At 38.6% G+C, this 22,354-nt stretch overlaps 2 protein-coding genes across 3 annotated transcripts; both read left to right on the top strand.

Annotated features, from left to right (window-relative positions):
- The first annotated feature begins 3,658 nt into the window (after positions 1 to 3,658).
- Positions 3,659 to 11,411, top strand: LOC104589993 (coatomer subunit beta-1-like). 2 transcript variants are annotated; one of them, XM_010248489.3, is made up of 5 exons: positions 3,659 to 3,833; positions 3,907 to 6,020; positions 8,052 to 8,561; positions 10,131 to 10,216; positions 10,815 to 11,411. In XM_010248489.3, exons 2-5 carry the CDS (start codon positions 3,972 to 3,974, stop codon positions 11,017 to 11,019), a joined length of 2,850 nt encoding a protein of 949 aa, XP_010246791.1. In that variant the 5' UTR covers positions 3,659 to 3,833; positions 3,907 to 3,971; the 3' UTR covers positions 11,020 to 11,411. The 2 variants fall into 2 exon arrangements, with proteins under 2 accessions (XP_010246791.1, XP_010246793.1); XM_010248491.3 differs by having other exon boundaries at positions 3,662 to 3,833; positions 3,930 to 6,020.
- Positions 11,412 to 21,319: 9,908 nt separating this feature from the next.
- LOC148804049 (uncharacterized) lies at positions 21,320 to 22,354 on the top strand. The gene has a single exon (XM_088899137.1). The coding sequence runs from the start codon at positions 21,320 to 21,322 to the stop codon at positions 22,352 to 22,354; it is 1,035 nt and encodes a 344-aa protein (XP_088755263.1).

Genomic DNA, 22,354 nt, shown 5'->3' with positions numbered 1-22,354 from the left:
CAGGTTTTGACCCCCGCTAAGGATCTCACTGATTGGTACATCAAAGACAGCCCAATCTGACATTTAGTGTAGTATCATAATCGAGTCTAGGGGTTAGGTGTAATTTTCCAGTTTTTCCCATCTATCTCCAAGGTCCAGGGCAATACTGGAAACCTGGTCTGGTTCAAAGGTTCTATTAATCCTACACTGCATGTGCTTCGGGTCTCACCCTGGTAACTGAGACAAGCCACCCCAACAGTTGGCCGCACACCAGTGTTAGCCTTGGCAGGATAAATCTCCCCAGACTTACCCAATGGCTGTGAACATTTTAAACTAACACAAGTCTAATTAAGTGTCCAGTTTAAGGGTATAACACAGAAACACACCACAGGAATATGAATCAAATGTGTACTTTATTCATTTACAATAAATTCATAATGTACATAATTCTGATTGAAGCTAAGGGCATACAACTGTCTAACACCCGTTTATAGGTGTTTTTGGGAACCCCTTTTTCAAAATAATTTATATACCCACAAACATAATTATACTTAAAACTATAATTAAAAAACTAAAAAATAAAAGGTGCATCACTTAAACTATTGATACACCTCTGCCAATACACAAAGGCGTATCGATACCTGATACTTAAAACCATGCACATAAAGCTTCCTGATATAGAAAAAATGTCAATTTGTCCTTCATTAATGCCATCCTAGTATACTTTCCAAAGGAAAATCTGAAATCTGAAAGGAACCTTAACCTTCCGTATACTCTTCCATGGCACCATTTAAGAGGAAACATAAGAAAGATCTCTTGTAAAACATTGGTAAGCTGATTTAATTATGTAGACATAGTTATGTGAATGCTTCCAAGGCAAAGAATCTACTTGTAATTGAGAATACAATTAAACATTTAGTAAAAAGTTTTATGTTTTATATTTTGCATATTCAATTTGATCATTATAATTTTATTATTGTTTCAATTTTAATAAACTACAATTGCCATATCGATGTTGTTATTCATTGCATACTTATTTTCTAACATGTACAAATGCATGTTTCTCATTATTAAGAATTGGTATAAAATTGTGATGGAAAATGCTTGATTTTCATTTGTAAAGTTGCATACTTAGGTGGTGTTTGGGACTGATAAATTGATGCCACATCAGCGATTCAAAAATCATTGACTATTTTGTTGTTTGGTTGGCCGATTTTTGAGAAATCAGCAAATTGATCAAAAGTCAATTGTTGAAAACGGGCTAAAAAGTTCGGGCAAAGCTTTTTTATGAGAAATAAATTCATAGCCGATTTCTAAAGCTGACATGGCAACAATGGTACCAAACAAACAATTTCTTTAATTTATGAGAAATTAGTGATTTTAAAAAATCAGTCATTTATGAGAAATCTCATCAGAGGAATCATCATCAATCCCAAACACCTCCTTCGATTGTTAGAGATGTTTTAATATTGCCAATTTAAGTGTTCATTTTAACCATATCTATAAGGTTCTATATCTTTTCTTCCTAAAGCCTCTATGATGTTCTACATCCATCAAAAATAGAAGTATTCTCTATTTATAGAACTAGTTGAATTTTGAACATGCAAGAGATGGAGATAAGGTAATTTTATATTCAACTTCTACCCTATTACTATTTAAAATGGCTTTTCAAACATCTAGTAGATGGTTATTATTGTATATAAAAACTTTACCATAAATTTAGTAGTTTTTTTTTTATTTTTTTATATTTTTATAAAGCTAAAATGTAAATCTTTATTATTTTATTTTTACATTACATCATCATCTAAGCTTTGACCCAACTCTACTTAGCCTAATAGTGTGAGGTTGTCTTACACCACTAGTCCCAAGCATGATAAATGATGGTTATGCCAAGTTAATAGTCGACCATAAAACCTTTTCCAAACTCACATGATCATGGGTCATGTTTTTTATATTCATTTTATTTAAATTTATTTCTTCATTATTTTTGTTTATAATCAATAAAATAGGATTTATATTACATTTAAGATATATTGGGCCATTGGGCATGACTCTAGAAATAATGAAAATCAATGTTAGAGTTTTTTGCCCTATATTCAACGAGTTAGGATTTGCTTACAACCAAACTGTCCCAAGACACTTCTAACATGATCTGCACCAGTGCATCTGACCATGAGACCGGTACCCATCGTGCTTGCAATGTGTGGAGAGAGAGATCATGTTGGAAAGTGTTAGAATTTGGAACAGTTTTTTGTTGTGGTCAGATCTGGTCCAACATAGGGTTCTAACAACCATTGCATTTGTAGTTGTACATCAAGAACATTTTGCCACGAAGAAGAAGGGAGATGTTCCCAATGAATGGTTGCAGTGGCTGTTGGGACTTGTGTTAGGACTAGATCTATGCTCTATCCGAACTCATGTTCAATTAGCATAGGAAATTAAAATCTTATTTTTTATAATTTTCTCAACAATAAATGGAACCAAAATTTTAGGTAGTCATGATGTAAGTTCAAGTGAATCCTGATTTCCTCCTTTCAAAACCCTCTTGACACCCACCTCACAGTACTTGCAGCCATGGATTAGAAACATCTCACATGAATGAAAATATACAAATATGGAATTGTTCCCCATGTGTAGCTGCAACATGTTGATTATTGACTATGAGGTGGGTGTGAGGATATTAGGCAATTGCGCATAATAACTTTAGAAAAATGAAAAATCAATGTCAAAGAGATTTTTCTCCTAGTCTGCATGCTGACAACAAAAACCTGCTCCAATACACATCTAGATATATTGTATACGTACAACATCTCACCATGAGACTAGAACCCATTATAAGATGTATAGATACAAATCATGTTGATCCCAACAGTCATTGTTGAAGTTATACGTATACAATATTATATCTTGTTAGTCACTAGGGAGATGTTGGTTACACTATCTGTATTCAATTCCGATTCATGTTCAATTGGCACAGAAAATTAAAATCATATTTTTTTAATAATTTCCTAACAAGATTTTGAGGTGATCGAGGCCAATCCTCTCCTTCCGTGACCAAGAATACGATATCAAATCTACTATCCACAGCCTATCCTCTCTTTCCGTGGCTGTCATGGGGAGATACTCTCAATAAATCGAATGGATAGGCTGTGGGGCACAGCCGTGGATTGGGAACATCTCCCATCAATGAAAGCATATAATTATACAATTAGATAGATATCCCAACATGCGGTTAAAACGTAATATGAAGTGGGTCGCAGGAGGATTTTGCGGGTTCGGGTCTGCTGCCCACGAATTATTCCCACATCCTATCCATGGGACATAACAGCTGCGTATTAAGAATATCTCTTTTATAATTCATGGACATGTCCCAATACACGGCAGTGGATGTGGGTAGCACGTGAGATTTTGAGAGGAGGAAATCTGAAGGAATGACGACTATCGGCGTCGTAGAGTACATGAGTAAAATGATGATGACAAGCAAATGACGACTATTCGCCGGTTTGCCCGTTCGAAATCTCTGTCCGTTTTCCTTTTTCTCCTGCGGTAATCCACAGTGAGAAACAAGTCATTTACTTAAAGGTTCAGAAAATTTTCATATTTACGATAAAGTCCTTTACAACCCAGAAGTCACAATTCTCCTTCTCCCTTTTTATGTTTTGTCTGAACTCTTAACTCCACTAACCAGAATCCTTTTGGCGCAGATCTGAAAGAGAGAAAGAGAGATAACAGTTTCTCTTCACTTCTCTTTACTGTCTCCCTCTCTCGACTTTGTTTTCAGATCTTTTGGCATAACTTCCACAGCCGAGAAATCTACTGGAATTGTTCGTATTTCGATCTGGCGTAGCAGTAAGGTACGGATTTAGATCTCTCTTACTTTTCGATTTTTCAATTGAACACGTTGAATAGAAGAATGGAAATGCTTAGGATCTAGGGCTTCGAAACAGCAGTTGTAGATTAGCTTCTCGGATTTGAAGAAACTATCATAGAGAATGGAGAAATCTTGCTCGTTGCTTGTTCACTTCGACAGTTCAACTCCTGCTCTCGCTAACGAGATCAAGGAGGCTCTAGAAGGGAACGATGTTCCCGCCAAGATCGAAGCAATGAAGAGCGCTATCATGCTTTTGTTGAACGGAGAAACCATCCCTCAGCTGTTCATCACTATTATTCGATATGTCTTGCCTACCGACGACCACACGATCCGGAAGCTTTTGCTTCTTTACTTGGAGATCATCGATAAGACGGATTCGAAAGGAAAAGTACTCCCGGAAATGATTCTCATATGCCAGAAATTGAGGGATAATCTCCAGCACCCGAACGAATACATCCGTGGCGTCACTCTTAGATTCCTTTGTCGTATGAACGAGACCGAGATCATTGAGCCATTGATCCCTTCGGTTTTGTCCAATTTAGAACATCGCCATCCTTTTGTGCGGAGGAATGCGATCCTCGCTATCATGGCCATCTACAAACTTCCCCAAGGTGAGCAGCTTCTTGTCGATGCACCTGAAATGATCGAGAAGGCGCTTTTGTCTGAGCAGGACCCGTCAGCAAAGCGGAACGCCTTCCTTATGCTCTTCAATTGTGCTCAGGATCGTGCGGTCAACTACCTCTTCACCCACGTTGACAGTGTCCCTGAGTGGGGGGAACTCCTTCAGATGGTTGTGCTGGAGCTGATCCGCAAGGTTTGCAGAACGAATCCGGGAGAGAAGGGGAAGTACATTAAGATCATTATTTCGCTACTGAATGCCCCCTCCGAAGCTGTTATTTATGAGTGTGCTGGCACACTTGTTTCACTCTCCTCTGCTCCCACGGCTATCAGAGCTGCCGCCAATACTTATTGCCAGCTTCTGCTCTCTCAGAGTGACAACAATGTTAAGCTTATTGTTCTTGATAGGCTGAATGAGCTTAAATCTTCTCATAGAGATGTTATGATTGATATGATCATGGATGTGCTTAGGGCTCTTTCTAGCCCCAACCTTGACATTCGCAGGAAAACACTTGATATTGTGCTTGAACTAATTACTCCTAGGAATATTGATGAAGTCGTTCTTACTTTGAAGAAGGAAGTCGTGAAGACTCAGAGCACGGAGCTTGAGAAGAATGGGGAGTACCGACAAATGCTGGTTCAGGCAATACATACTTGTGCTATTAAATTCCCTGAGGTGGCAAGCACGGTGGTTCATCTATTGATGGATTTCTTGGGGGATAGTAATGTTTCTTCAGCCATGGATGTAGTCGTTTTTGTGCGAGAGATAATTGCTACTAACCCAAAATTAAGAGTTTCTATAATAATGAGGCTCTTGGACACTTTCTACCAGATTCGTGCTACAAGAGTTTGTGCTTGTGCTCTTTGGATCATTGGAGAATACTGTCTCTCTCTTTCAGAAGTTGAGAGTGGGATTGCTACCATCAAGCAATGTCTTGGAGACCTCCCGTTCTACACAGCTACAGAAGAACAAAATGCTGTAGATGCTCCAAAACAGCCTCCACAAGCAAATTCTATCACTGTATCCTCCAGAAGACCTGCCATTCTTGCAGATGGTACCTATGCAACCCAGAGTGCTGCATCAGAAATTGCTGTTGCTCCTCCTTCCCTTGTTGCAGGGTCCTTATCATCTACTGGGAATTTGAGGTCACTCCTTCTTATTGGTGACTTCTTCCTTGGGACAGTCATTGCCTGTACGCTAACAAAACTCGTTTTGAGATATGGAGAGGTTCAGCCATCTAAAGTTGAAGTGAACAAAGCATCTAGTCAGGCCTTATTAACCATGGTCTCTATGTTGCAGTTGGGACATTCTTCAGTTCTTCCACATCCAATTGACAATGATTCTTATGATAGGGTTGTCCTTTGCATAAGATTGCTATGCAATACTGGCGATGAAATTAGAAAAATATGGTTGCAGTCATGCCGTCAAAGTTTTGTTAAAATGCTTGCAGATAAGCAGCTGCGGGAAACAGAGGAAAATAAAGCTAAGGCTCAGACTTCTCATGCACAACCAGATGACCTCATTGACTTCTACCATTTGAAGAACAGGAAGGTAAGACCATACTATTGTTGACATCTTTTACATGTTGAGAGTTTAGAATACCTAATAAACATGAAATTACTTTTCACCTATTATTTTTTTCCACTAGTTGAAGCAGCACTATTGTCTTTTCAGGCCTAGTTATTTAATTATTTATAAAATTTCCCACACTCTATCAAGATTATTGGAACTTTAATAATGAAAAGACACCATACCGATTTATCCAGTCTTCCCTTGTTTGCTAAAAAAAATGCACCTATTCTTTTTGATCGGTAACAATTGAATTTTATTGCTTGCGAACGAAAAAAAAAATGTATTTACAGTAAGTGTTGAGCACCTAAATATATAAAGGCTAGCCTCTGCTACCTAGCCCCATCCCTCCCCAATTACAAATTGTCCTTTTACATCTGTCCACACTCCCCAGAATAATGGCTCCCTATTTACCCCTTGTTTAGCCATTGTGTCATTCAAGTTTTCTGCTGATCTTTCAACACAGGAAAAAGAGAAAACCATTTTACTAACCATTACTCATGATCAAGGTTCAAAGTATCGATGCGTATCAGCCCATATCGGACGATACGTATCGTGCCGGTGGCTTCCTGATACACCCTTACAGGGGTTGTATTGGGTCAGATCATGGTTCAGAGGGTAGCCAGGACTTAAACCAACCCCTCTGAACCGGTTTTGAAAAAAAATAAATAAATAAAACATAAAAAAAGCACCGATAGGCCTGTGTCGATACTTTGAACCTTGCTCATGATATATCAATATGAAACTGCCATCACCCCTGTTGCAATTCCTTAGCCATCTCACTACCACCTTAAAGTCCCTTCAACCATTATATCTCTAGATTTAGGGATCTGCCCAACCTCAGTCCCTGTAAAAACACCAAAGTTACAGCTCTTGTGGTGTCCCTTACCCCTATAGGATTTGAGTAGATTGCTAATAATTTGGTACCATGGCTGTCTCTAAAACCCCTCTAATGCTTGATTACCAAGGATTGCTCAATAGTGCATCCTTTAAGTCATGATAATTCCCTTAAGGGAAAATTCCTGGTTAGTACCCTATACTTTGTGCCTAGTGCCACATTGGTCCCCGAACTTTAAAATGCGACAATTCAGTACCCGAACTTTCAAAACATGACAATCCAGTACCTGTCATTAATCAGCAGTTAATCTGCCATTAAGTGACATTTGAAAAGGACACAAATGCCCTTTGAGTGTCATTTAATTTTCTTTATCAACCATCTAAACATTGACAAAAAATTAACAGTCCCAAATCCTTGCTTCTTCCATTCAAGAAAGTTGGGGTTACGTTTGAGTGGACATTTTGGTGACCCCAACTTTCTTGAATAGAAGAGGCAACGATTTGGGACTATTAATTTTTTTGTCAATGTTTGGATAGTTGATAAAGAAAATTAGATGACACTCGAAGGGCATTTGTGTCTTTTTAAAGTGTCACTTAACAGCTAATTAACGGCAGGTACTGGATTGTCACGTTTTGAAAGTTCGGGTACTGAATTGTCACATTTTAAAGTTCGGGGACCAAAGTACAGGGTACTAATTGGGAATTTTCCCTTCCCTTAAAGTGGCATACTTGATGAATTCTTTATGTTTATTGGACAGAACCTTTCACCTTGATCGCTATAGTCATTAATTTATTTGTACTTTTATTGTTTCTTTCTATGTAAGACGTAGATATATTTATGTGGGCCTATGTGTGTGGTGTAGGGGAAAGCAGAGACTACAGGATTAATTATATTAAGGTTTTATTTTTATTTTTGATTTCTGATAGATTTCTTTAGATCAAGGGTTTTAACAAATAATGGTGTAAAGTGCACACACAAACTGTCAAATAAGAATTTCCTTGTTTTGGAGCTTGAATACTTATTCTTCTTTACTTGATGCCTATTTCATCCTCCAAGTATTGCTACTGCTATATCTATCTAGTGTATGTGTGCCAATTTCACATGGATTTTCTTTTCTCTTCTTCTGTTCTTCTCTTAAGCTTCTTGCTAAGTTGTCTTAACTACAAAATTTTCAGGGCATGAGCCAGCTTGAGTTGGAAGACCAGGTCCAAGATGATCTAAAACGTGCCACTGGAGACTTCACCAAGGATGGTGATGATGAAAATAAGCTCAACCGCATACTTCAACTTACAGGATTTAGTGATCCTGTGTATGCCGAAGCATATGTTACAGTTCATCATTATGACATTGTCCTTGATGTTACGATCATTAACCGAACTAAGGAAACCTTACAGAATTTGTGCTTGGAGTTGGCAACCATGGGTGATCTCAAGCTTGTGGAACGTCCACAGAACTATACACTAGCTCCAGAATCAAGCAAGCAGATAAAGGCCAACATTAAGGTCTCATCAACTGAAACAGGAGTAATATTTGGGAACATTGTTTACGAGACATCCAATGTGCTTGAGCGAACGGTTATTGTCCTCAATGACATCCATATAGATATCATGGACTACATCACTCCAGCAAGCTGTGCTGATTGGACATTTAGAACCATGTGGGCTGAGTTTGAGTGGGAAAACAAGGTATGGCTATCATGAATTGCTTGATTTATTTACGTATCCATGCAAGTGTATGTTTCTATTTTTGACTCATTGCTTTGTGGGGTTATGTGGATGCAATTGAGTCATGTCTATCAAACATCATTAAAACCAATTGAAGTATTTGTTCACCTTATTATGGTTAAGATTGAGGTAGAATCGAATTTCCTTGTTTTTATTTTGTTAAATTGTGGAAGAGACTCTACAGAAAAGAATGACACTAATCCTAACTTGAAAACATATTGTTGGGGCTTTGATCATTACCTCTAATCTCCAACTAACATTCAGTCTTAACTTGCATCCCCCAACCAGGTTGCTTTTTTGCCTTAATGACTTTCTGAAGCAATATTTAGTGTACTGAAGATGTTTTGCTGAGACTAGCCTCCAACTACATCTCCCTTGTAACTCCCATGTGGCACACCATCATCAGACCCTCTAGAGAAAGTTATTTTACTGTACTGCCTACCTATCAACTTGCAAGATGGGTTTAATCCCACTAGATTTTAACAAAACACACTGAGGCATATGCTAGAAGCATTTATGATTTGAGCACCTTTTGCACGAGGCATACCAGGGATTCACGCCTTACGCATGCCTCATACAGAAAGAAAGAAGGAAATAAATAAAGAAAAGAAAGGAAAGAAAATACAGGACCCCCCCCCCCTTGGTTAGTATCGTGCATCCTCATAGCGGCTTACGCCTCTTACGTTCTGAACTACACCTCATGCCTCCAATTAGTGGAACGTCTCATGTCACACCTCCGCACTTTAAAACATTGTTATAAACCACAATTTGTCTCTCAATAACTTTATATTAGCCTTTCTATAGCTGTTAAATGCTGTAGAAAACATCACGTATAGATCAAACCACAGCTATTGTAAACTTGCAGTCCCAATGATTGTAACCATAAATCATAATTGGCAGGCTAGTTTACCTTTCTCATCTCTTTGTTTTTATTTTTTTTTAAATATTGGATGACTTAGATTGGCTCCACTTATATATCAACTATGTTAAGATAAGAATTATGCCTGGTGAAGCATTAGAAAAAACACTCAACTGATCAAAAGAAAGAGCTAATCAGTAAAATGTTATACAGGAGCAGCAAAAATGAGCAATGAACATAATGTTCATGATGTTAATTCAGTGACAGTGTTGGTGAAGTTGTGATTATAATGATGTTAATGACGTGGTGATGTAGATGATAATCATAATGATAAAGAGGAAGGTGAAGTAGTGGCATCAAGTAGCAGTCTAATTTATACTTAACCATTTCAATAATAAAATTATTTTGGTCTGTGGTAGAGTTTGTTTTGTATAATGAAAAAATATATCTTGTGCTTTTGTTTCTCTAATGCTATACTGCGGCCAAGTGACACAAGTTGGATTCTGGTGGAACCATTTGATTTAAAGAGTTGTGCTAATTGATATGTAATGATTACCCCTCGGTTGTCATTAATGCCATGATTTTCTCTGACAAATGAATCATCTCCCTTTAATAACTTACTTATGTTTGGCTGATACATCATGCATCTGATCCATAACTTCATATTTCAGGTGGCTGTGAACACTGTTATTCAAGATGAGAAGGAATTTCTGAATCACATTGTCAAGTCCACAAACATGAAATGCCTTACTCCACCGTAAGTTCTTGCTTTTCTCTTTTGCATGCTCTATGTATTGGATATATATATATATATAATAAAGCTAGTTGGAAAGTTCTTTTGTCTGAACTTCATTCAAACCTACTTGTTATGTAGTGGACATGATAGATGCATATAGGGCAAGGTGCTGCTATTTAGATAGTGTAGAAGAAGACCAACCCATCAATTAGGGAAAAAAAAAAAAAAGAAAGTTGAAAACCTTTAGTTTATCCAATAATTTAGAAAGGCCTATAAGGGCCATTGCTTGGTGCAGTGGTAAAATCTTGGATGATGATTGTGAATAAAAAAAAAAAAAAAGAAAAAGAAAAGATCTTGCGATGATGACTGTGAGAAAGCAGGTTTAAGTGTGAGAGTGCCACTTTGTGCTGAAAATGCTGAAGGTTAGGTCTGTTCACAGCACATCTTCCCCAAGATCCAGGATAGCTAGCACCAGCATTGGTAGTGATTTTTTTTACAGTTACCAAATGACCAACTTGAACTTTTAATCCATCTTGCATTTCTCTCTCTGCTAGGGATCATCACACCATGACTGACCAATCATTTTTTGTTCTTCCTATATGTGGCTGTCCTGATTCAGGTCGGTTCTGGATGGAGAATGTGGATTCCTCTCTGCTAACTTGTATGCAAAGAGTGTGTTTGGAGAGGATGCTTTGGTAAACCTGAGCATTGAGAAACAAGCAGATGGGAAGCTCAGTGGATACATAAGGATAAGGAGCAAGACACAGGGGATTGCCCTAAGTCTGGGGGACAAAATCACGCTCAAACAGAAAGGAGGAAGCTGATGAATAAGGAGCATTATCAGTCTTTCTTGTTTGTGTCGCTTTCCTGCAGAATTCAATATTTGTTTACTTCTGCTCTCTGATTACTTTTTTGAGCTGCAACTTTTCTGCATTGGAAGTTTACGAGTTACCTATGTCAGGATTGGTATGCAACTTGGATGGGTTGGGGCCAACTCAAACACAGCCCTAAGATTTGAATAGTCAAAACACAATGCATATATACCTGATCAAAATTCTTGGTCCAAGTCCAAATCCAAGTTTAGTTTATCCTAATTGGCTTTGCTTCTATTCTTATGTTACACTATTATGTAAACTAAATTGAACCATGTAAAACTCAATACCGGGAATCCTTTTAGATACAAAATAATGTTATCATTCTTATATTGTTTTAGAAATATGGACTGTTGGCGTCCAAAAAAAAAGGGCTGGCTGAGACATCAAAGCCCAATATGGACTGGGTCAGGTATTTATGACCCAGCCCGTGACCAAACGGAAGCCTCAAATTCCAGGCCACCCTCACATTTGGGTAAGTTGGATTGAGCAGGTACATTCTACCTCCACCCACTTGTTTTCTGCATATTTAACATTATTAGTTCAACAATATGATATTTTGAGTCTAGATCTCTTGTTTTTTGAATTTGCTTTTCTATTGGAAGTTTGCAAAGAAAGATAGCTTGCTGCTTCAGATTATAAATTCACAAGTGGATTCACTCAAGATTTTCATTTGTAAGATTGTATCCTGCCATCGTCTATTTAGTAGGTTTTGGTTATTGATTAAAATTCAAATCTTCATTATTACTTTCAGGGTTCAAAAAACTGGTATTACAAAGAGTATCAGAAAAGTAACTTTAAGACATGTTATGCTTAAGAAACGCAAGGATATGGTGGAATGATTAGGATATGTGTGATAGTTGTTGGGATTAATTAATTCTTTTCCTTTTTTAAATACTTTTTAGATGATACGGAACGGTATCAGTTCATACCGATACTTCTCGATGCAACATGGTATTTACTGATACTGCACAGAATAGACGGAACAAAGTACTCCAATATTCCACCTGATCATTTGTTAATCCCTTGAAAGTCTGATCTTGGTGCACCATTTCGGTTATATTGTGTTGCTGGATGCATACTGGGGGGCTGTGTTTGGTAAAAGTGCAAAAAAGTGAAAGCAAATTTGTTCAAATGGAAGGATACAAGCATGATTCGGTTATTTATCCAAAAAAAAAAGAAAAAAGAAAACTGATTCGGCTGTGCATTAATAAATTCACAATATGTTGTTTGGTTGTGAAAGTGTAAATCCAAGATATTTTACCATGGCCAGCTTTGAGTGCAAAGTTTGCTTCCATTTTTGTTTTTATTTTGAATGCAAGCAATTGAAAAACAGACTTATTTTTGTATTCAGTACAAAAATATATTCTTACAAAACGCCTACAAGTTGAACTTGGATGTTAACTCACTTTAAGTTCTACAACAGACTTATTTTTCTGTTGCATTTTTTACTGGTGCTGCTCAGCTCATTGGTTGTGTTCGGAGATGATATAACATCTGTATCATTGCAATTTAACAGCATCAATTAGGAGGTTAAGATTGCGTAATTGTGCTTGATACCATTGGTGTTTCAAGTTGTAATGCATCGTGTGTTTATATTTGAAACACAAACACCACTATTTGTACTTGAATGAGTTGAATCCTGTTTGATGAAAAAAAAAATTGTTTTTCCATCCATGTTAGCGCCACACCAGTCAAAGTGTTGAAACAAAATACTTTGTTTCCCAAATCAGGAATCATCAAACTGATGTATAATGTTTCTTAAATTACAAAGACATCCCGTGTGCTATGGGGCACCTGACAATTACCCCCTTGAACTTTCATTTGCGATAGAGATCTCTTTTACTATGGGGCCAATGACAATTACCCTCTAAGCTTTCATTTGCAACAAAGACCCCTTGAACTTTCACTCTAAAACAAATACCCCTCTCCTCCACCCTTGATAGAGTCCCAATAATTAACTTCGAAAAAGATTACCATTCAGTTGTTTAAAATTTTTGAAATCTCAAACCACCCTTTTCTTATTTATTTGAATGATTTATGATTCAATTAGTTTTCTAAATATAGTATTGAAGTCTTCTTAATTGCTCTAATAGAATCTTTGCAGATTTCTGGTTGGATTCAATATTCAAAAGAAATGATAGAGGTTTCTTTCTAATGGATACAAATTTAAGGTTTTGTTTGGTTTTTAATAATTTAATAGAGAAAGGAGTGGATAATTTTTAAATTTTAAGACAATGAAAGACATCCAAGTCAATGAAATAGAATTTAAAGGAACTTGTTTTTCTATGTCAATGAAATGATTCTTGTTATTTTAGCTGGTCTTGGTTGGAGAAAATGAAGGTCTTTTTGGGTCAATTAGGGTTCAAGAGAAAAAGGTGAGGAAAAGAAAATAAGAAAAGGTTCGTGTAGATATTTTAGTAATTTAACACATTTTGTCATCAGATTTTAATGGCCAGAGGGTATTTGTCACAAATGAAAGTTCAAGGGGTAATTGTCACTAACTCAAATGAAAGTCCAGGGGTCTTTGTAATTTACCCTTTTTTTCTTTTTTTTATAGGAAAACATCAAATTGATATTTCTTGAAACATCCCCTAACATGGATTTTCATTTAAAGTGTTCTATAATTGTTTATGTTTTAATTCAAAATGTCTCCAACTAGAAAATTGATAATTGAACTCAAAGCGTACATGTGGTGGTGCCGGCTATATGAATCCTTTTTCGCTACTCCATTTTATTTCTTACCACTTCTACCCGTATCCTTTGTGGTCTACCCCTTATCCTTCTAGCCCCCTCAACTAGTATCAAAACACTTCTTAAGAATGTTGCCAGTGATCTTTATGTACATGTTCAAACCATAGCCTGTTTTCTCTCATTTCATAACCTATTAAAGATATTCCTAAGTTTCACAAATAACTCCATTTTTAGTCCTATCCTTTCTAGTTATTCTACTCAACATGTTAGCAAATGCATTTCTACCACACTCATCTGCTGGAGATTTTATTCTTTAACTGTCCAACACTCTCCAAGCTAGTGCTTTCTTGCTGCTGTTATTCTTTCATCCACTAATTAATTTAGCTATAAACTAGAGTAGGGGAATCCATTAAACTTAGAAGCAACTATCGTTAATACTTTTTAAGTTGTGGTCTTCATTGGAACTTGGATGCGTCTACACTTTTATCTTGTCTACTAAATATATCTATGTGTTTTTAATAAGCAAAACATACACCTTTTTTAGCAAAATATATAACCTATCGAATAGCAAGTCCTTTGATTGATTGCTTGGAGCGAGTACCTCCAAGGTTTAAAATTTCGATACGATATGTCCGATATAGGGCGTATCGTGTCATATCTTTTAAAATTTCATGCGTATCGGGGGCGTATTAGTAGCGTATTGACAAAAAAGATACAGTCAAAAACTAAGAAAAATTAAAGGGGGAAAGCAAGCTTCTTTTCCCCGAAATAAGCCTTCTTTCACCCCCCCCCCCCCCCAAATGACTTTAAAACTCCAAACTTCATTCCTAGAGTGTTAGATTTGCAAAATTTTTCAAGATTTTATAATTTTTGAAAAATATGGCAAAAATAGGTAATTTTTTTTCAATCTTTTATAATATCTTGTGATTTTTTTTTCTTGAATGTTTAAATTTATGTTGATATACATTTCTTACATTCAAAATCACAATTTTTTTGTGCTATCAGTAGATTTATGGAAATTTCGTGAAGATATTTGGGGAAAATATAAATTAACAAAATAAATTGAAAATGTAAGTTTTTTCTTTGCCTATAAAGACTAAATATGTTTTAGATCTGTGCATTTATCTATAATATCTATAGAGCAATTGAAATTTCTTCTTTAATATTTTTTTTTATATTTTTAGAATTAAAAAAATAAATAATAATTAATTATATTTTATCATTTGATCATATCAATTAAATATATTATAATTCTATGGATGATCTATCTTATCCATAGACTAATTGAACTTTCTTCTTTAATAATTATTTTTTTATTTTTTAGAATTAAAAAATAATTAATTAATTAATTATATTTTATCATTTGATCACAATGATTGAATATATTATAATTCTATGGATGATCTATCATATCCATAGATGAAATTACTTATTTAATAACTATTTTTTGAATATAGTATATAATGTTTATTTTACTTTTTATAATTTTTGGAAATGAATAATAAATAATAATTATTTAAATAATAAATAATTATTAATTATATTTTCACATAGAAGTTGTGCCAATGCATGTTTTATGGTTGGATAGGTGAGTTGGGTTTTTCTCATCCCATAAAACATTAAAACTTAAGAATTATAATTTATAAATTATAGTTAAGCATAGGATTTTTTATGAAATTATAAATAGTTATAATATATTTCTTCATAAAACCATTAAAATATATTAATTTAATGTATATACACCTCATTGATGTCTTATATTTAGTGTTGTTGATGTATTTTTATGATTTATTAAAGTATTTATAGTATTTCCAAGCGTATCTATGCGTATCTTAGTTTTTCTCTAATACCCATGCATATCCAAGGCGTATCCCTATACGTATCTTAAAATTGCCTTTCCGATACACTTGACGTTTCCGATACTTTGAACCTTGAGTACCTCTTAAATGTGCGATCAAAAGCAGTGTTGATTATTGCCCTTAGTGCTCATTTGGGAAGGCGAGGTTCAGCCAAGCCGGCATAGTTGCTTTTAAGTGCTATGGATAAACTAAGCTATATTTGGTATGGCTTCCATTTATCATAAAAATGGTGCCACATAAGCGTTTACTTTTACTGAAAAAAAAACGGAAGTTATTTGGGTGTGTTTATCACAAGAAACATGGAACTATGCCAAATAGCAAAAAAAAAACATATCAAAACGCTTTTCATTAAAAAATATTGCCTCAACATTTATCATGTGGCAGCTTTTGACTTTCCAAAGATGGTACTACATGGTCAGCTGTCCACTTCAACCACTTTAGGTAGGTTTAACTGAATGTTCAACTCAGCCTCCCAAAATGAGCACCAAGTGTATTTTGGAGGATTAATGTGTAGGGGGCTTCTTGCTTTCAGCAAGGTTCAAAGTATTGGATACGCTTAGTATATCAAGAAGGCAATTTTAAAATATATATCGAGATACGTCTTGGATACGCATGTATATCGGAGAAAAATTAAGATACAAATAGAAATGCTATAAAAACTTTAATATTAACATAAAGATATATCAATGACACTAAGTATAAGGTTTTAATAAGATATATACATTAAATTAACATATTTTAACAGAATTCATGAAGAATCGCATCATAGTCAAACATATGTGAAAAAAATATCAAATGATCTTTGAATATGATAGACCAGCCATATATTAACAATATATTCAACCCTTATGGGCAAATTACAATAAAAAAAATAATAATTAGTATTTATTTTTAATTCAGAAAATTACAAAAAATAATATTCGAAGAAAAATATCAAATGGTCTATGGATATGATAGGTCAGTCATATATTAAGAATATATTCAACCTTTATAGGCAAATTACAATAAATAATAAATAATTAACGTGTATATTTAATTCTGAAAATTACAAAAAAAAATCAACAAAAAATCATATTTGAAGAAAAAAATATCAAATGATCTATGGTATATGCAGTTCTTATGGACAAATCACAATAAAAAAAATAATTAATTAATATTTAATTTGTAATTCAAAAAATTACAAAGAATTAAAAAAACATACTTGAAAAATAAATGCCAAATGATCTATGAATATGATATATCAGCCATATATTAACACTATATGCAGTTCTTATGGACAAATCACAATAAAAAATATATTTTTAATTTTTAATTCCAAAATTTACAAAAATAAATAAATATTACACAAAAATTTTCAAATCTTACATGGATATGGTAGATCATTCATAGGTTTTCTAACATATTAATTTCTTACATTCAAATAAAAAAACAAACATTTTTCTATTTTATCTTTATTTTTTATTTTTTCCAATTTTCCTCACAAAAATCCATATATCTACACATATAATCAAAAAGTTTGTTATTTCCCAAATGAAAAGGATTAAATGCAAAAATAGTTGAATAACTCACCTATTTCAACAATATTTCCCAAAACATGACAAATCTTCTCAAATCTTCACTTTTAATGCTTTTTTTTTGTAGATCTAGACAATGTAAGCAAGTGTTTCAAAGATTTGGAGTGGTTGGGTGGAGAGAAGGCTTTTTTCGAGAGAAAGAAGCCTTCTTTCACCTGCTCGTTGTTTTAAGTTTCCACCCATATCGTTTTTGTAGCGTATTGGTTGATATGCCCTCATTTCGGTAGTGCATCAACCAATATGGCATTGATACACCCGAAACACCCCCATATTGTATATGATGTAGGCGCATTCGGTTGGCCTATACAAGGTTGGCGCATATCAAATGGAGGACGCACGCATAGGCTTACCATGAGGGTGCTTAGAGTTACTTAACACAGACCAGGCGAACCCAGTCGTAGAGCGCCATGTGGCGCTAGTAGAACATCTCGCCAGACCCTTGTATGACTCACATCTGGACCATCCGAGCCCAACTACCCCTGGTAATTCCAGCTATAAATGCAAGGCACCCCTCACAAGATAGGGGATTCTATTCCACTTGAAACCTTTGTGATCTCTAGTCCACCAAGGGCTTAGCGCTATTTGAACCTCGTCTGGACCCCCTCAGCTCCAGACTCGTCACTTACCTCATGCACGTATTAACTTGATCATCGGAGTCCTCGCCTTGGGTAACCACCCAAGGCCTCTAACACCCTCTCCCTTGTAGGTATGTCATTGTGGGAACAACACCCCGTCCTCCCTCAGACACCCTTCCCAGTACTAGCCCTCAGCTTCTACAATACCCAAAGGATCGACACGCCTTGGCCTCAACTCATCTCCCTGGGACCCTCAAAGCCTTCGGCCTTCCCTCGAATATTGGGAGTGAAATTACTTTGTTGCCCTCGGCCAAACCGAGCACCAACAATTGGTGCCGTCTATGGGAACCGTTGCTAAGACGATCCCTCAAAACACTACAAACTCAAGATCTCCTAAAGCTTCAAACACTATAGTACAAAGAGCCAAGAATCCCCAGAACATGGTCACGAGTGAACGGTTCCAGGACATCATCAACCGCCTAGAATACCTCACGCAACGTGTGGAACAAGCCTACCCCCAAGCAGGAAGTCTCTCCCAAAGTGACCACCCCGCCGGGTGTCGGATCACCAGGGTTGACGTGAGCACGTCGAGCCCCCAATACTCGGCCTAGCCAACCCTTAGCGGGTTGAATCCACTGAGTCTGGTAGCAGCCGACCCGCCAACCCACCACGAAGAAACAAAGGACCTCCCAGCTGAAGGGAGGAAGGGTCGACACGGTCCAAAGACAGTTGCCAACCTTCTGAGCCACATCATCGTCGTTGGAGGGAGAACCCCCGGGATGAGGGCGAACACCTCTCCCATGCCAGTCTCAGACCTCCACGACGTCCTAAATGACCGCCAAGCTAGACAAGAGGTGCGCGGTCCTGTCTCGAAGCATTCCAGAGTTCATGCGGATCCCCACCCTGCCCGCGAAGATAAAGACGGGTGGCAAGCCCCACCCGACCCTCGGATTGTTGAGTTGCGAGCCAAGTTAGGGGCCATCAAGGATGAGCTCCGCCAAGTCCAAGAAAGCCGAGCTGACGCCTCAGCCGACCAAAGCAATTCGACAGGGAGAATGGATGCCTTCACCTCAGATATCATCTTTGTGTCTCTCCCCCAGCACTTTAAGGCCCCTACATTGGAAATGTATGACGCGACCTTGGACCCTGACGACCACCTGGAGAGCTTCAGAGTGCCAAAGTCGTCAGGGTCTGAAGCAAATTTGTCCAGGTGCCACCTAGGCCACCTTTACAGGAGCCGTCCATCATTGGTTCTCCGGCCTCCCACCTCAGTCGATCAGTTCGTGGGAGCAATTTGCCAATTTATTCCTCGCTCGCTTCATTAGTAGTAGGCGATACCAGAAGAGTGTCATCTCGCTAATGTCTATCAAACAAAAGCAAGGAGAGAGTCTATGGACCTACATTGATCGCTTCAAAAAGGAAGAGATTGAGGTCACAGACCTCAACCCCATGGTCTCTATGCGTGCAACCATTAATGGACTCCGCGCCGGCTCAGCCTTGAAGTGCTCGGTCGCTAAGACCCCGCCGAAGACAAGGCTAGAGTTCCTCAAGAAGGCCCAAAAGTATATTGCGGCCAAAGAGGCTTCGGTCGGGGACCACTAGGAAAGAGAAGTCAAGTGCCACAATGGGCCCCTTGCGAATAAGAGGAAGGGCGGAGACAACCACCACCACAACAACAGCAGCAAGGACCACAAGATGCCATCGGCCTTATCCCTAGCTTACCACCAATACACGCCACTCAATTCCACCCGGACGCAGATACTAATGCAGATCGGGGAAGAGAATTTCATGAAGTGGCCCGAAAAGATGAAGAGGAACCCCAAGAGGGAAAATCACAAAAAATATTGCAAGTATCATCGTGGAACCGGCCACGACACTGAATATTGCTATGACTTAAAGAATGAGATATAGTCCCTCATCCAACGAGGGCACCTTAAACAGTTCGTGAGTAACGAGCCCGGTGCTACATCCTCCCAGCAGCAACAACAACAACCACAATAGCAACACTAGCAAATAGTCAACGTCATCGACGTCATCGTCAGGGGCACGACCTTAGGTGGGGCCTCAGCCCCGGCCCGCAAGGCCTATGCCAGGCAATTAAACATCCACGGGCCTACCCCAGAAAATCCCAAGCAATAGGAAACCCTCTCCTTTAATGACGAGGACTTGAAGGGGGTCGTAGTCCCCCATGATGACGCCTTGGTGATCTCAGCCATCATTGCAAACATCATAGTTAAGAGGATCCTCGTCGACACGGGCTCCTCGGCCAACATCCTCTTCCACGAAGCCTTTCAAAAGATGAAAATCGCGTCTAAGCGCCTCTAGCCATCCGACGTCCCACTAGTCATCTTCTCTGGTAACGTTGTCAAACCGAAAGGAAAAATTACCCTACCAATTATGGTACGAACCGAGCCTTAGTAGGTGGCGAGGATGAACAAGTTCTTGGTTGTGAGGATCAGCTCACCCTACAATGCAATCACGGGGAGACCAACCCTTCACGTGCTAAGGGCGGCCACCTCCTCGCATCACTTCGCCCTCAAGTTCCCCACCAAGCATGGCGTCGGAGTTGTCCAAGGGGACCAACAAGCAGCCCGCCAGTGCTATGTAGCAGTATTGAAGGGCAAGAACAAGGAAGGACAGCCACTAGAGGGCTTCGACCTCAAGGAGGAACTAGGGAGCCGAGGACCTCGTCTTGGTTCCCCTAAACGAGGCTGAGCCCTGAATTGACCATTCGATCATCACTCACAGGCTGAGCATGGACCCGAGCTCTAGGCCTATTCGGCAAAAGAAGATGAACTTTGCACCTAAGCGTTGGAAAGCCATAGGAGAGGAAGTTGGTAAGCTACTCGATGTCGGCTTCATCCGAGAAGTATACTACCCTAATTGGCTGTCAAACGTGGTTTTGGTAAAGAAAGCTAATGGGAAATAGTGGACTTATATTGATTTCACATACCTTAACCGAGCCTACCCTAAAGATAGTTTTCCTTTACCGAGGATAGGTCACCTTGTCGACGCCACTACAGGGTACGAGCTACTCAACTTCATGGATGCCTTCTCCGAATACAACCAAATAAAGATGCACCCAAAGGACGAAGAGATGACCTCATTCATCATCGAGCACAGCACTTACTACTACAAAGTGATGCCCTTTTGCCTCAAGAATGCAGGGGCCACCTATCAACGCCTCGTCAACAAGGTGTTTAAAAATCAAATGGGGAGGAGCGTCGAAGCCTATGTAGATGATATGATGGTAAAGAGCCTGAAAGATGAGATTCACACCTCGGAATTGGCTGAGACTTTCGACACCTTGCGGAAGTTCAACATGAAACTCAATCCCAGCAAGTGTGTATTCGGCGTCACTTTAGGTAAATTCTTGGGTTTCGTCGTTACTCAAAGAGGCTTCAAGGCCAGCCCTAACAAGAAAAAAGCCATACAGGACATGGCACCCCCTCGGTCGGTAAAGGAGACTCAGAGACTCACCAGCTGAATAGCTACTCTCAACCACTTCATGTTAAAGTCGGTTGACTGCTGCCTTCCTTTCTTCTGCGCCATGAAAAAGTTGAAGGAATTTCAGTGGACGGAAAAATGCCAATGGGCCTTTGACGAGCTAAAGGCCTACCTCGCCTCACCTCCCCTCCTCGCTCGGCCGGCCCCAAGAGAGACCCTCTATCTATACTTATCGGTCGGGGACGAGGCAATCAGCTCAATGCTGATAAAAGAAGACAAAACACAAAAGTTGATATACTATATCAACAAGGTCCTCTGCAATGCCAAAACCAGACATCCCGAAGTGGAAAAATTGGCCTTCGCCCTTGTGGTCTCGGCTAGAAAGCTCAAGCGGTACTTTCATGCTCACACTATAACGGTCCTCACAAACCAGCCCCTTAGGGCTGTCCTCACCAAACCTGAGACCTCGGGGTGCCTAACCAAATGGGCCATCAAGCTGTCTAAATTTGATGTACAGTACCAGTTGAAGCCCACTACCATAGCACAAGCCCTAGCAGACTTCGTAGCAGAATGCACCCTTAGTCGGGCCCTCGGTCAAGCCCCCGAAGATGCTAAAGGGGATCGCCCGGCCGAGGGAACCCACCCCAAGTGGACACTCTTTGTAGATGGTTCATCTAATGCCAGAGGAAGCAGAGCAGACCTCATCCTTCTCACCCCAGACAATGCAGTCATAGAGTATGAGCTAAGGTTCGACTTCCCTGTATCCGATAATGAGGCCGAGTACAAGGCCCTCCTCCCCGGTTTGCAACTTGCCAGGGACCTCAGCTCCTTACATATCGAAACCTTCAGTGATTCACAACTGGTGGTGAATCAAGTCAACGGCGAGTACAAGGCCAAAGAGAAAAGCATGTCCAAGTACCTCGACAAAGTCCAAGAACTAGCCCACCACTTCCAGCACTTCTCCCTGCAGCAACTCCTGCGAACCGAAAACACAAGAGCCGACACCTCTCTAAATTGGAAAGCACCTCGACTGCACTGCCTGCTTGGAGAAACTACCTCGGCCCTCCATAGAAGAAGTCCAGGTACTCCCAATAGAGGCCGAGCCATGGACCCCATCATCTTCCTACTGACAGAATGA

This window comes from Nelumbo nucifera, chromosome 1, assembly GCF_055504915.1.
Source record: "Nelumbo nucifera cultivar China Antique chromosome 1, China Antique-T2T, whole genome shotgun sequence".
Lineage (NCBI taxonomy): Eukaryota > Viridiplantae > Streptophyta > Magnoliopsida > Proteales > Nelumbonaceae > Nelumbo > Nelumbo nucifera.
This window is presented reverse-complemented; position numbering and strand designations above follow the sequence as displayed.

Excerpts from the sequence above, each read along its gene's own strand:
- LOC104589993 (XM_010248489.3), top strand. The coding sequence starts at position 3,972 with ATGGAGAAATCTTGCTCGTTGCTTGTTCACTTCGACAGTTCAACTCCT. Across the intron at positions 6,021-8,051 it reads ACCATTTGAAGAACAGGAAG|GGCATGAGCCAGCTTGAGTT; the intron begins GTAAGACCATAC and ends CAAAATTTTCAG. Across the intron at positions 10,217-10,814 it reads ATGAAATGCCTTACTCCACC|GTCGGTTCTGGATGGAGAAT; the intron begins GTAAGTTCTTGC and ends GTCCTGATTCAG.
- LOC148804049 (XM_088899137.1), top strand. The coding sequence starts at position 21,320 with ATGAAAAAGTTGAAGGAATTTCAGTGGACGGAAAAATGCCAATGGGCC.